This window comes from Berghia stephanieae, chromosome 2 (genome assembly GCF_034508935.2).
Source record: "Berghia stephanieae isolate SIO BIC M18660-M18661 chromosome 2, UCSD_Bste_1.3, whole genome shotgun sequence".
In the NCBI taxonomy this organism is placed as follows: domain Eukaryota; kingdom Metazoa; phylum Mollusca; class Gastropoda; order Nudibranchia; family Aeolidiidae; genus Berghia; species Berghia stephanieae.
Window position 1 is genome coordinate 59,013,480 of NC_088361.1, and position 16,443 is coordinate 59,029,922.

At 35.6% G+C, this 16,443-nt stretch overlaps 1 protein-coding gene across 18 annotated transcripts in view; it reads right to left on the bottom strand.

Annotated features, from left to right (window-relative positions):
* The window catches only part of LOC144965237 (tropomyosin-2), a 68,693-nt gene extending 53,632 nt beyond the window's left edge, over positions 1–15,061 (bottom strand). For 9 of the 18 annotated variants that reach the window (XM_078900351.1, XM_078900347.1, XM_078900350.1 and 6 more), the window contains exon 1: positions 1–113. This exon is cut by the window's left edge and continues 687 nt beyond it. Coding sequence is in view for 7 of the 18 variants with exons in the window: in XM_078900359.1 (XP_078756485.1) it covers positions 7,989–8,114; positions 14,554–14,667 (240 nt within the window). In the remaining 11 variants the exon portion in view is untranslated. Of the gene's footprint in view, positions 207–7,988; positions 8,115–14,553 lie in introns of those variants that run through there. The other 9 variants (XM_078900361.1, XM_078900362.1, XM_078900365.1 and 6 more) reach the window with 6 other exon arrangements.
* Between the last annotated feature and the right edge of the window lie 1,382 nt (positions 15,062–16,443).

Consider the following 16,443-nt stretch of genomic DNA (forward strand, 5'->3'; position numbering starts at 1 on the left):
ACAAGGCCTAACTCATTTATCACAAATCATCCTTGGTAGAATTAAACACTTTAAGGCACTTTTCAAACTTTTTACACGTGGAAACTCCAACTTCGAATAACCAAGTCGAAATCATAACAACCGGAAGATAAATATAGCAGCAACACACCGGTGGGAGGAACATTAACTACTGACACAGCCATGTTTTCCTTTCGTTCTGAATTCCTGGCGTTGCATTCCATTTAGGGAGTGGTGACGTCATCGATTGTTCGCGGAACGAATGAGGTGCACAGCGGGTTTTCGCACATGGCGAGGCAGGATAGTACTTGATAAGTATCCAAAAGGAATCCTATCCAAAATGCATATTATACATTGTAGTTTACTGCCTATTTCGATAAACTTAATTTCATTGATTTGTGAAATTAAAAAAAATCTGTATAGTATTTAGACATCATTCATCCAACCCAACATCAGTAAGTACTTATTATCATCGAGATGACCCGCTCAAAAAAGTTCTCTGTATAGATTGTATGACCAGGTAAGTAGCACCCCCCCCCCCCCCCCCCCCCCCCCACACACACACACACACATTGCCCCAGCCTCAAACCTATTCTCAGTCCTCTTCCTGGACGGTGGACGGTACACTTACAATATACTATTGTTGACGACTTGGTGTTACAGTTTTTTTTTGGTGTATTTTTTTTATTCACCCACTTGACCGGGCTTACCCCCACCCCTTTTTTATTATTTCTTTAACGGCACTATTCACTTATCCAGCATTTAAACTTGACTTAGATTTATTCTAAATAATTTTATTCTGCAATGTAAACTTAGAACACACAAAATGGCAAGTAAGGTATTTTATTTCTCACGGATTAAAAAAACAGCAAACAAAAATAAACCAAAATAAAAATAAATATCAACAATAAAACAACTTTATTTAGCTAGTGCAGACAACTGTTTGTGCGCGCGCGCGTGTGTGTGTGTGTGTGTGTGTGTGTATGTGTGTCCGTTTGTGTGCGAGCGTGCTTGTTTTAAAAATTTATTCTTGGCTGGGAAATGTTAGATGAGTAGCATTGCATATTAAAAAAAAATATTAAATAAAACAATGGCCCCGAGTTTTCCGGCCTTTAGTTATGGTCAATGAAGGACCTGAAGTCGTGCGATATTTGAAATTGCCCGAATTGATTGTTTCCAATATTGCGTAGAGCTTCACGAAAATCCCAACCGCATTCCTATACTTTTAAAAAAAACGTACATTAAATGTAACAAGCATTGTTTTGAATGCTCGATTTCAACGGACTTCTAATATGATTTGACATGGTATCATGCGGCACTGACTTTGACGATCGACTCTTGACTGTGCCCAATACGACTTCAAGCTTAATTAATTCCCTGCCGTGCTCTGACTGGGAAGATATCGAGCGATATTTCAAGGACGAGTTTTCTGTCCAAATTTTTAAATACATGTCTTTCCAGAGTACGGCAGTTAACTGGTTAATGATGGGTCTTAACTCAAATGCATACATTCAGCCTTGTTAAAACGCAGTTTATAAACAAAGGTCTGTAAAATTGTTCCCTTTTAATTGCAATTCGACGTAACCGCCCCATGATACACATTTTGTAAACCGAGTGTTGCAAATATGTACATATCGTATTAAGCCTATATTGAAATTATAAGTCGGAGACCCAAATCATGCCACGAACCACTTTTCATAACACATTATAAAATCAAGACGTTTTTTTTTTTCAAGCAGATCTTGATAAGTTTCAGAATTCAAATCGCCTAATTGAGCGTATAGCATTCAATAATCACAACAGGAAACGAGACGTGCTATTCAGGGGGAGTGCCTATTGAAAAGTAGACTTTTGATGAATCACCATGTTACAGCGATGGGCAAAGAAGTGTAATAATTACATTGCATTTTGTGATACATGAACATAGGTGGTTGACAGCCCTCGACCTCAAACGTTTAAATAATGCAGCTCATTGCAAACTTGTCAAATCTCTAGTCGACCGAAATCTTTACTTTGCCCTCATAACTTAAATGTCTGTCAATAGTAATACTATATTATTTGTAAACAATTTAGCCCTCCTATATCCTTGATTATTTTTCGACCAAAATAGGTAATGGGCTCTTTGAAATAACACCGTTTATGAGAGTGCATTTTAATTCAACAATAACTAATAACTGTAAGATGTTCTTTTGTTATAAAGCATTAAAATCATGTTAGAAAATATGGACCAAATATGACTTTACGATCCTCGACCGACAAAACGAAGCTTACAATTAGAAATAATTATAATTATAAATGTTATGACCGACGTTCCTTTACCCACACGGGGCCCCTTGTGTGGAATGACCTACCCAGAAGGACAAGAGAAGCAAAATCTATTGATAGTTTTAAATCATTGTTAAATCACTACCTTTTTAACGGTACATTTTCATGATATTGATACGATATTACATATACTACTGCTATTGATATCATTGTGGTATACGTTTTATTTATGTATATTGATTTGTAACGTGCATTGGACATCACACAGTGATGAAAATGCGCGATATAAATGTCATGTATTATTATTATTATTATTATTATTATTATTATTATTATTATTATTATTATTATTATTATTATTATTATTATTATTATTATTATTATTATTATTATTATTATTATTATCATTATTATTATTATAAAGCAAATTATTCTAGGCGTGACACTTTTACATTCGTTAGATATTAATGTAAACCACTACGTATTACACCCTATTTCTGAAACAGGGTACACGAAATGCTATGTAGTAGAAGTGAATGTCGGTGGTACCTCAAGGTTGTCAAACCAAAGTAGCCAATAATGTTTATTAGTATAGATAATGAAGAGGTTGAGAACATAATGGCCATTTGCTTGTTTACAGATATTCCTCCCTATGATTTGTATGGAGACCTTGGGTTAACAGGGAACCATAAAACCCGTTGGCAATGTAAAACAAATAAGTAACAACTATGCAGGCAGTAATGTTATAGCATCGCCCGTCCCTTCGCCAGACGAAGTATAATCGCCAACAAACTTGGATCTATTCATGCTGCTTCTATATTCATGAAAAGAGCTATAAACACCATAAATCTTTATAAATATTGTGTATATAAAAACAATGCGCTTGATCCCATCCCCTTGTTATAATAATATTTATTATAGACGTCAGGTTTTTGGCTTGTTCAATTCAGTTCATAATTATACAAAGGGCAGGACTTTAGATGTCTACTTGTCTCAAAGTAATGATCCAATTGAAACAAGAGTAGGAGATATCTGATACATTTAAAAAATACTTTTCATAGTTTACAATATCAAAAAGATTTGATAGTTCCAGAGTAGGAATATTACATTTTTCATCACATTATTTAAGGTTGTCCAGACCTGAGCAAGATATTTATTTAAACAAGTTTTAAGTAATTTTGTTTGTGTGTGTGTGTGTGGGGGGGTGTTCTCTCTTTTATCTGAATACGTATTTATTTCTCCTTGATCAATTTGAGCTCTATACACATTGACATGACTTATATCTGATTTTAATGCTACGGCCCCAATCAATCAATTCTTTTTAAAATGATTAATAACGATTTAAAAGAAAATAAGGCGAGTAAACATTGCTGATCCAATTGGTGTAGAGAGACAACAATATATGGAATATACTCAGCTTTCGGGTCATGGAATGTGGGTATAAAGTAGAACAGAGTAGGTTCTAGTACGAGATACAAATGGCTCATTGTTTATAAAAGGTAACTTTTCTTCTTAAATCTTCATACTATTACAGTAACAGTTGACGAAGGGACAACTAACTGCTAGGTATATTACTTGGACTTTCTTAGCTTGTTTTATAGACACCACGATAATAATGTCCAGTTAGCAGTTTGGGTAATGATGGTCATTTTTAACGTATTTCACGTTCTGTCTGTCTGTCTGTCCAAGCATATTAAAGACCATATATCATCATGCTATTAACATGGTTTGTTGTCTGGGTGTAAGGTCCTTTTGATGGCTTTGTCCTATGTATATCTAGCATTAGGTTTTGTGTGTTTGGTGGCAACGACTTGTTTGGGAGAGGTACGACATGTTACCTGTTATTATTGTGGTAAACACGTCAGTAAATTAGGACGATTATAATATTTGGTCTTTGTGTCGATAATCACCAACTACTCCCTCTCTCTCTCTCTCTCTCTCTCTCTCTCTCTCTCTATATATATATATATATATATATATATATATATATATATATATATATATATCTCCATCTATCTAACTATCTAGCTATCTCTCTATCTAGCTATCTCTCTCTCTATCTATCTATCTATCTATCTATCTATCTATCTATCTATCTATCTATCTATCTATCCATCTCTCTCTCTCTCTCTCCCTCTCTCCCTCTCTCCCCTCGCTCCCTCTTGGTCTGAACTTTTTATTAGCTATGATCACCCAAAACAAATAAGCATTTATGAGATAGTATTATAGATGAATAAGACTGAGCATGGCCAAATCATTCAAATCTATTAAATATACTAGCGCTGCTGGAAAATGCGCGCTACTCACACTGTCAGAAATAGACATGGATATGATAACAAATGAATCATTAGAAAACTGATAACAATTTATTTTCACCATTCAGACAGCCCTTTCTCCTCACATACCAACAATGAGCAAAGGAATAGATTGCAATTCTCATTTTCCTCATCCCGGTAATATAAGAATGTTTTAATATAGGTTAAAATGCTGCTTTACAGGTTAAAATGCTGCTTTACGAAGTGAAATAAGAATAATTATCTTTCATCTTTATGATTTTGTAAATAAGAATCACTGGTCCATGACTTGACTTGGCTATCGGGTATGTTATATCACACGATGTATTTTGTTGTAAGCTAATGTATTAGACCAAGAACAGCCATTTTAAAATAAGAATGGTACAAGTCATATTTGAAAGCTTTAAAATGGAATCAATTGTATTGATATATTAAAGTGTTGGTCCAACACAATGTGAAATGTTGGTGTATGAATGAATACCATTCCTTTTATGGATTACATTATTATGATAAATTATTTATTGTAACCACCCGAGCGTTGCATGTACAATCGCTGACAGAATACAACGGTGTTATTCCTACACGGCACATGTACCCGAGTCACGACCTACATTAAATTCGCAACACATTCTCATTCATTCCGATCCTACCCCCTTGTGTACAGCAAAAATCCCCCCGCATCAAGTCGAGTGCTATATCCGTCTGTCTCTCTATATAGAGGTAATTACACATGAGTAGATAACAGGCAGGTCGACGTTATATCAGAAACTCTATATATCTCAAGATCTCTGGTTATAACCATTGTAAATCCTCGCCTTTCATTTCATGTCTTGGGCATACGAATGTAGGCGACTTTACTCATTTATAAAGGTATATATGCAAAGATAGAGAGAAATATAATCTCAGTGGGGAATTTATGTTCACTAATTTAGAAGAGAAAGCAACAATGTTGAAATGGTGATCAGGAAAGTTGATATCGATCGAGTTTTCTAATAAAATTTCATTGAAAACTGCTATAAATAAAATGTAAAGAAATCAATAATATACCCAGCAGGATAAACAATGAAACACAATGATTAGTCTACATTTTAAAACAAATAATGAAACACCTTAAACAATATAACAAAAAACAAAACAAAAACAAAACAAACAAACAAACAAAATTAAGCGAATTTAAGCAGAAATTCCGAATCGAATAAACTGTAAAAAGTGCTGAAAAAGCGAATAGAGAATAATACACTGTATATAAATTTATTTTGCTTTCATTGGAAGCTGGCTGCGTCTACCAATCTTTGTCTAGTAAAGTGTTCGACCATATATCTTAAAAAAAAAAGATCAGATCTAACCTTTTTGGAGGCTTTTATTGGAATCGATGGCAAACATTTTGATTGATTGATTTTGGTCTGAATTCGAATCATTCTCTTACATTCAACTTAAGTTACCACGACACAATTATAACCATAGCATCCCCCATCTTCTTTATTCCCGGTTAGGTAGCTAAATAGAACATACATAATGGTATCTGACCGACTGATCACGTGGTACGCAAATGTAACTATTCAAGGTTTTATGTTTCATTAAATTTTACCATTTTGTATTCTTAAATTTTCTTAGACATGAGAATAAAATATTAATGCAATTTTAAACCCGAAATCAAGAACAGATTGACCCCGAGGAAAGATCTCGTAGACTGGGTCATTCGACTCACGGGTCAATTCGATTCCTGATATCGGTTAAAAATCGTATAGTAACATTAATAATCAATTAATGCACTGGTGAGTGGATAAACTTATGATTCATAAAGAGATTTAAACTTTCAATCATTATCATGAGATAATGTAGCAATATACCCACATGCGAGTGGTTAGCATTTTAAGTACATAATCACACAAGCATGATAGTGATAGCCAGTAACAGAGTTACGACAGACGAGTGTTTGCACGACATGAAACATTCTGTACTTCTCGATCCCATAAACTACTATAATTCAATTCAATGTCAATGCACGCACAGGGCTGAACCAACCGTCATTTAGATCAGCGAAGAAGACACGGTAGGCTTTATGTTCACTGAATTCATGATATAAATGGCTATTTACTTCCCACAAACAAATGGATCAAATTTTGAGAAGATTTGTGTATATCAGACTCATTCATATTTTAAAATTTACTCATCTGAGGCCAGAGGTTGTAAAAAATCATTTTTTAAAAACCCACCAACAAATGTAGAAAAAAAATAATTACACCCATGAAGCAATAACGAACAGGCCACAAAATTGATTTTAAAAATATCAAAACGAAATTGAGATTGTTGGTGGGATAGGCAAAGGGAGAAAGGGGTGGGGGCCAGGGATGAGTGCCTCAACGTATGTATTATTTTATTTTTGAACGCTTAAAACACGCTTTCTAAACGAGTCAATGCAGCCCTGTGTTCACAGCATGATTTCATACTCCACCAGACACATTGACACCCAGCCAATGCTGATATCAATCAAGGCAGTTACAACAAAATGTGAAATAGCGAATGAAGATGCTGTTAAAAAAATTGTGTTGAAAAAGAAGTATAGGAACAGCGGAGTAAACAGAGACTTCCAGTGTACTAAGTCAAAACATGATCGTCCATGTCCACAGTAGTAAAACAAACCAAGATTGATGAAAGAAAAATCACACAATAAATAGAGAGCACACAATTACAAAAAACCCCTGGAATTGATAAAAAATCTACCATTCAGATAGATATAGAAACAGACACACTGTTTTGAAACCTGAAAAGGGCCACTCACCAACACATACTTATTTATCATGTATAATTTAATTTCTGCTTTGCTTACCAAGATAATTAACCCTCAATAGCGTAATTCAATTTTACCATAACAGGACACGATGTTATTTTACCATTTTAATCAACAGACCAGAGACAGCGATGTGACTTGAGCTTCAACGTCTCCACCTCTCCCCATCTAAAAAGTAGTTAAAAGAAAAAATGTGTGTGTGCGCGAGCGCGCGCACATCACACACACACACACACACACACACACATAAAGATGTTTCTTAAGACAGAACATTATTTTATGTTTTAATTGGCAAACTTAGCTAGGAATGTTGATATTTAGTTTTAATAAGCCCTATCACCCCCCCCCCCCTCCCCTTCCCCAATGAACCTTCCCCCCCCCCCCCCCCCAGCCCAAAAAAGGAGAAAAATATAATCTTCAATCTGATCCGTGTTCCGAAAGACAAGCCCCTAGTCATTGCAAACTGTATTGTCTCAAATGGCGTAGGACAAATCCTCTTCGATGAAAGGATTGCATATTCATGAGTACCAATTGAATAATTAATTACTTTTTATCTATAATTTGCAGTAAACCGACCAACAACACCGCTCTATCTTCAAAGAGAAGAACAAGGAGGCAGCTGAGGTTTAGAAAAGACTCACCTCAGCGACGTGTTTTTCAGAGGCTTCCAATTTGGCTGTGGCTTCCTGCAGTTGGTCGTTGGCGTTGTCGAATTCGTTCTGGAGGTTTGAAAACTTCTTTTGCATGTTGTTGAAGTCCTCTTCCATCTGGTAGACATTGAAGAAAAAAAAGTAAATAAATAAATGACTAGAGATTACCTCGACAAATAAGAAACTAGAACAGAAATGATGATCATTTATTGTTTGTTTTTATGTTCAATTATATAGGACATTAATAATTCATATTCATTTTCATTATTATAAGAAACGAAGTTCAAGATATTATTATTATGAAATGGGAAGCAGGGCTGACATTTATGATGAATGCATCCATTTTGCAATATTTCTGATTCGTTTCTTTTATATCTATGCAATTATTCGCAAACCAAAACTAACTTTAAAATTTAACATGTGAGAAAAAACACGAATCAATTTATTCGTGAAATTTGATAAAATCATCACTTAATGCTACTCCTTGCCCCAATCAAATTAATCATAAAGCTTTCGATTTCAAAAAGTGCAAAGTTATTAAGGTGTATCCGATTCTAACATAATTAATAAATTAATACAAAATGCCAAATTAAGTTTCTTTGAAAATTCAAAGGCTCTATTTATATTTAAGCGTTCAGCATTAAGTTTGATCTAATTTCACTGAAATCAACTTTTACATTTTATTTGCAAACGGTCGACGTGTACATGTTTGCAGGTCTGATAACGCAATTTATTATGGGCTCATTGTTGTAATGAAAATTCAAACCAACGCAAAATGTTGTCCATGACAACAATGTTAAAACATGCCTATAATTGCGTTCTGTAATCAGACTTGCCAATATTGCACCAAGGAAAAGGTGCATTAGTAACACTGTAATGTCTGCATTTTGAGGTTTAAAAATCTACCCTACAAGATCTCCGACTGTAGTGTGAAAGTGTACTCTAGTCCTAATAAAAAATCGAAAGCAGTTTATCAGCATAAAGGAAATGAAGATCTGAAAGAGTGTATGAATTTGTTACTTTGATATAGAAAGGAAATGAACGCATTAATTGAAAATGCCAACCATTATCAGCCAAAGTTCCCATTATCTTAGTAAAACAAGACACATGAATAATAATTTTAGATTACAGAACATTTCTTCATAATTGTCTAAACAACATTCTATTATGTGGTATATCAACATATCGAATTGCATAAGATGACTTCATTAGCATACACGTTTAATCTTATTAATAGTAGAGTTAGAAATACTCTACAGGAACAGAAATATCATTATTTTCATAAGTTTGAAATACAATTTTGCACAATCATTGTCTCGTTACAATTACAGTGACAACGTATATATTTTGTTTCATGCAAAACAATTAGTCAGTCTTCGTGCAAAGTCAAAGCTTATAAATCATGGTTAGGAAGACAAAGAGAGAGAGAGAGAGAGAGCGACATACACTATTCTAGTATATGTTCATACATAGGAGATAAAAGGTCTGGAAGCTCCCATTTCCCATGATTTGAAACCCGAACCCAAACATAAGCATGATCTGTTTAGGGTATTAAAGTTCCGTGAGGTTACAAGACCAAAGACACACAATCGGGGAAATGGCGTAGCGAGGTGGCTTGTCCGTTTGTGTTTATCTCTCTTGCTGCCATTGGCCTGTAGGCTACCACTCGGAGAAAGGATTACAAATTATGGTTGGGATTTACGTTATCAAGTCAGACAAATATACACAAAATCTTGAACTATCTCCATTGTTTCTATGGAACAAGGAATGGCGTGCAAGACAGAAACCAGCGAAAGTGGTGTTTGGTAAAGTGTCAGGTAGAAATAAGGGCTGAAAACAAAATTTAAAAAACAAAACTTAAAAACAAAAACAAATCAACCCCCCCCCCAAAAAAAAAAAAACCAACAAAAAAAAAAAAAACCAACAAAAAAAAAACAAAAGACAAAAAAAAAACAAACAAACAAAAAAACCAAAAAAAAACCCCCCCCCCCCCCCCAAAAAAAAAAAAAACAAGCATAAAAAAAACTTCGAATTTAATTTACCCCCCCCCCCCCCTCCCCCCTCCCCCTTTTCGCAACAATAAGGCCACGTCAATTTTTATTAAGTAAAATTGTAACAAACTGCACAGGCTTTATGTATGCTTTTCACAAAATTTGTAATTAAACAAATTAGGTTTTTAATGCACTTTTTAAAAACCATTGAAACAATGTTACAATAATTGTTGAAATGATTACTGTGGGCTACTGTTGCCTTCTGCATACCGTGCAATACACAACCATAAAAAAGTCTCCCAACTAGTCTAAATAGATTTCAGTAACACATTCACTGCTAGGTGAATCGGGGAGAGGTTGAGGTGATTGAAATAGATTCTGACATATAGTGTAATTCGAACCCGAGGCATTGGCCTGTCAGTCTAACGCTCAGACTAATCGAACTGATGGGTCTCCAGTTGAACCCCAAGGCCCCATAATTGAGCTCTTGCGCCTCCTCCCCACTTCCGTCATGCTCAACACGCTAGTAAAGTCGGTTGGGCAGCTAATGTACGATACTTTTTACACGACATTCGATCAAATACGTTGGACGATGACAATGTGGTATAAAAATGAAATGTTATCAAGGTTTTGGCCTCCTGTACACGGAAACGAAAGTAGGTGTCAGAGTCAGGATAATTTGCATTTCAATATGTTGCTGTTTGACATTTAAAGCAACATTTCGCTTGCTCTCATGGGTTCTATTGACAGTAACATCCAATGGAGAGTAAAGTACACTGCTGAGAGTGATTTATTGGAGAGTAACATAACAATCTTGAGGGAGGGGTAAACGTTGCTATTCTGCTCTCCATGACAAAACACTCTTTACAGAAGTCTCAGGTTTAAGCCTTTTGACAATGTTGGGGGGTCATTTTGACCTCTCGATGCATTGAATGAAATCTCCCCCCCCCCCCCCAATAATAATAACTTTAAAAAACAACAGACAAAATAAAAAATAAAACAAACAAACGAACACTTGGGTAACACTGGCAATGGATGGGGGGGGGGGGTTAAAGGGAGTGGGGACGGGGTGTGAAAGGGAGGGGGGGGGGGGGTTAAAATTCATTAAATTGGAAAACAGATTATTTAGCTAGAGACTAAACGAAATGAAATAATGATAAATTCAAACAAAAACAAAAAAATTATATATATATATATATATATATATATATATATATATATATATATATATATATATAAACGGAGGGAATAAGGCTGTGGGGAAGATTTGTGAGAATAAAGAATGGGAGATACACAGGCTGAATTCAATATTTCTGTAACTTGACACATGATCTTGGCGGCTTGACCAAAAACGTAACAGCGATGCGACGAAGACAGTGTCGTTACATCAACAGCTCTCATGGCGATAAATATGTTAGGTCAGTAGTTATATTTAATATCAAATAATGGAATATATTATGACATGAAAAATATTCGTCTCGCACTTAAAGAGGAAGAGATAGGTCATAATATGTGGTCATTATTAACGTTATAACTATGGTTGGACCGCTAAAGCTTTCTTTATTTCTCTCTCTCTCTTCCCCCCCCCCCCCCCCCCCCCCCGCTATATTTTTACATAGAGTGCTTGCATGTCCCCGGGGTGTTCGGTCTTGTGTTGATAGAGGATATACGTCATTGATTGATTGCTTATCTCTTCCATTGAATGCAGAATTGCGATTAGAATTACTGATCATTAAATATCAAAATGTGTTACCTGTCACAGTGCAATCCAAACGCATTTTTGGACATCTTTTAGTTATTGTTTGTGGTCGAGGGTGAGGGGGGTTGTTTATTAAACGTAAAAATGACTTTCTCTTTTCTATCTGTGTTTATTTCGTTTGGTTTTTAAATTTCAATGCTATTTGGCTTAGACAACAGTCTAACGATGATTTATGACCTCGTTTGAAATATGAATGATAACGGTTGTACACAGGTATTTTTGGGTGTTTTCATTACCTGCCAGGTATCACAGAGAAATGAAGGCAGGTAGGTAAAGGTAGTAAATGTTGCCAAGATGACCGGAGTGCTGAGTAAGCAGCTTTCCATCTTGATAATTAGCTCCGGTAATCTAAATTTGTTTACTATTGAGTTTCCTACATCTCTTAAATTTACTTTAGAATAAGCGCATTGTCGAGCATTGAACGGTGTATTCATATTGTACATCACTTAGGTGCGATCTATTGCCAAGTTCATGACTGAGAATTAAAATTCTGAAATTTATATTGAGCATGATATTGTCTAAGAACGTTCCTGTATTCTTTTATTACATTACTAACAATAAATTGAGTAATATCACATGTAGACAAATAGACAATTAAATGTATAAATACAAACATTACCATTTTGCTTTTTAATAGTTTTTTTCTTCTCTCTCTCTCTCTCTCTCTCTCTCTCTTCATTATCAACATCACTCACAATGTTGCTTTTGATTGTGATTTTAAGCTACTACACTTAGTGGTTGAACAAAATATTGTCAAGAATGCGACAGTTTGTTTAAATTGATATAATATACTGCATTGAGGGGAATACGTTTAGTTTCCTAGATTACAGAAAACTCACACTTGTTTATATGATCATTTTAACCAGTTAACTGCGGTATTCTGGAAAGACACGTATTTAAAAATTTGGCCAGAAAACTCGTTTGAGAGTTTTTGCCAAGATGAGGTTAATTTAAATCGATCGATATTTGAAGGACGAGTTTCTGGCCAAAAACGTGTCTTTGCAGAATACGACAATGAACTGGTTAATATTCAACTCATTCTACTTCACCACAACATAACACCTTATTATGGCTGTGGGTCACCGATAAAATACGGCTTTTACCGAACTCTCTTCAGTTACTTTGGCAATTAATCACGTAGAGTTAAGAACATTGTGTATCTATTATATGTCAATAACAATTAATTATATTTGGGACTATAAAAATAAAATTATTTAAAAACTTGAGATTTTATATAGCGCAATATACACTAAATGAGCTTTACAGAGGGTCCCTGACTAACAGCAACATGTAACATGTAGAACGAGACATGACGCCTGTTAAGCGATATTACATTTTTTTTCCGACAGAGACAACGGCCAGGTACTCATTTTACACCTAGTATGGTGAGAGAATGTGAGTAAAGAGCCTTTTCCAAGGACTCAACTATGCGCCGAGCGAGGCTTGAATCCAGGACCTTCCGATCCGAAAGCGAGTGTCATGCCAATAGACCACATAGCCGCACAAACTGTATATAAACTGTATAATGTGTTGAGAGCTATTTGATAAGAAATTTTCCTCTCTCGTCTTTTCTTTTTTTCTTTTGTAGATATATTTGATTTCGAGTAAAGCAAGGGATATAATGGGAACTACGCTGTTAAGATTTACTCATCTTTTGTAACAAGGAATTTTATCATCTGTAATTTATGGCCTTAATTTCTTATTAAATCGGGTGGCCCATCATAAATGGGAATAAACTCATTCTCATTCTTCATGATCCAAGTTGTTGATGTTTTTTATGTTGTATTTTTATTTCGATTCTTTTACTTTTTAAAATATATTGATCTTAGATATTGGACCGGACTTCTTACCCCATTTTCAAACGTTTTCTTAACATTATTTAATAATATCTATTAATTAGAGTAAACAAGAAAGTTCTAAGACGTTCTTAAACAACACATAATTGATGGTTCCTCTGTGACCTCTTGACTTGTTGCTATGCCTGTCAAGATATTGACATGGATGTCTTTTTAACAATCATTTTATAGTTTGAGCCTTCACTCCTTCAATCAACATACAGCGCATCCACTTTTGAAAATTACCTACGTCAGTTATCGTGTAGGCCTATTTTATGAAAACTAGTCGAATAAACATTTAAGTTGTTTTATTTTTTACTCGAAAATTTAAAATAAAATATATTTTGGCCCTGAAATCAACTGCTGAAGGTGAACCGAAGACCCGTATCCACCTTCAGTGCTTGCCTATCACACGGAATAAACAGCCCATATATTGTGAGCATCACTCATATTTTTAACACAGATGATTGAAAAAAAAATGCCTCGTGTCGTCAGGTTTTGGATTGCAATTACTTTATCAGTGTGTCAAAATATTGTGAGAAATACTCACTAAATGGGCCTGACCCACTTGTGTGTTTGAAATGTACTAAGGTTATCTCAGGCCTTTTCATACAGGAAAGAAATAGTCAAGGGGACGAAACTGGGAAAATGCCAGGAAATATTCTGATTGGTTTTTGCTTAGTAACGGGGGAACCATCAATTTTATGGTCTTTGTAAATGCAATAATCAAAACTGAATTTTAATCGACAGCGTAGGTATTATATTATAATGTAGAGCATTAGGGTTATAGCACTTGATCGGCTAGATCTGCCTACTTAATTGAATGATTGTAACGGGAAGCAGGGTTGGAATGGGAATGAGGGGAAAACATGCTCTGAAAGCGGGGAATGCGATCCGAGGTCAAATCTTCAAAAATATAACATTTTCAACATTAAATTGATTTTTATATTGACAAAATAACCAAAACTGACCTTATTTTTGGCCTCCTCTGTGTCCCGGAGCTTCTGCTCCAGCTGCTCGGATTTATCCAGAGCAGCCTCCTTCTCGGACTTCATATTTTGCATCTTCTTCCTGATGGCATCCATGGTTGCTGTTTTTGAATTTACTGATACAGTAAAAAATTAAAAATGAATTAATAGAAGTTTCACTTGATGTTCCAAGTTAGTTTTTGAATAATGGAAGTTCTCTACTGAACAGAGTCAAAATCCTGCCGAAATGAAGAGACGATGGGTGAGAGATGAGAAGAGGACGGCTGAGAGACTGAATGACGGGTAGGTACTGTTCCTCTACATCTACCAAGCAAGATGCTTTCCTTCTTGATGATGATGCACACACCAACACAACACACGGCACGAGCAGAGCTTGCCAGCACTCACGCGTACTTTTTCACTCTCAGAGAGATAGATATAGTGAATCTTGGGTAGGGAAGGGGAGAGTTCTCAAGACGGGTACTCACTTTCTTTACACTTCTCGACAGGTAAAGAACATGTTAATCTTATACGAGGGAGGAAGATGAGTATAGGAACAGCGCTGCCAGATTTTCGTTGGTTAGGAGACGAAGAACGAGCTCCCAGTTATACCTTGATATGTAGATAAGCTACCACCTTGTTTGGCATGAGGTGCTGTGTAGTAAATGTGACCAACTCCCTATACCACAGGTAAAATGGCAGACTGGTAAAGATTGCTCACGTTTGTAATGTATTATTATCAATAGCATAGGCTCACGAAGGTAAATAGTGAAGAGTAAGATTAGCGGTCTCCTCAACACAGGAGGTAGCTACCGGCATGTCATTAATAAACAAAGTGCGCATCTGAAATACTCTAAACCGGAAATCGCCTTGACAAAAATGTTCTGTGTTTAGGATACCGTAAAGACACACCTGCTTGATAATTTAAATAATTTGAATCTCGCAGTTAAATAGCCAAGCTTGGTGCCTAGCAATTAAGTTACCCTCCTCAAGGCGCATCTAGGTTCGAGCCCCAATGGAGACGTAAGGGATTGTTTCACGTTCTCAAAGTTTTTAAATCTCTGCCCTACATTAGATGTCACAGATGAATCACATAGCTGTGATAGGTAATAGATTTTGAAAATGTTATGGATAAGAGGCGAAAGCTTGAGTGATTTAATTTTTTTAAAACCAAACTCAAATCTAAGACTAATGTTGCAGGTCTTCATTGACCCAAGCACTAGCCTAAGGATCATATAAAAAGGAGAGAGAGAGAGAGAGAGAGAGAGAGAGAGAGAGAGAGAGAGAGAGAGAGAGAGAGAGAGAGAGTTTTTATTCCCTACGAGTCTTAAAAAGCTGTAAACTTCCACACAGTTCCAGTTTGACCAGTGGTGTGCATGTCTCCATATGAAGAAAAAACAATATACAGTATGTTAAAATTTGATTGCTATTTTTGAAAAAGAACAGTGTTCTATTGACGCATCCGGCATGTAATCATATAATTATGTGGCACCACAAAAAGGCATCAATATTCAATGACACCATGATGTAATTTGACTCTTTATACGATGAAGAGCAATTCAGATGTTGATTCCTTTCCTCATTCACAATTAAAACAAACACATTTATGCATGACAATATTTTTAAAAAAAGAAAAGAATAAAACTTGAGCTTTTATTATGCAGTATAAAATCTACTAAATGCACACAAAGCGCTTTACAAGAGGTCCTAAGCCAACAACAACTCTAGATATTTATCACGAGACATGACAGCGACCAGATACTCCTTTTACATCTGAGTATGGTGAGTGAAGGTGAGTAAATAGCCTTTTCCGATGACTCAACTTTGCGCCGCCCGGAGTGGGACAAATCAGGGATCTACATTTCCGACGAGTGTAAGCCACAAGACTTCAAG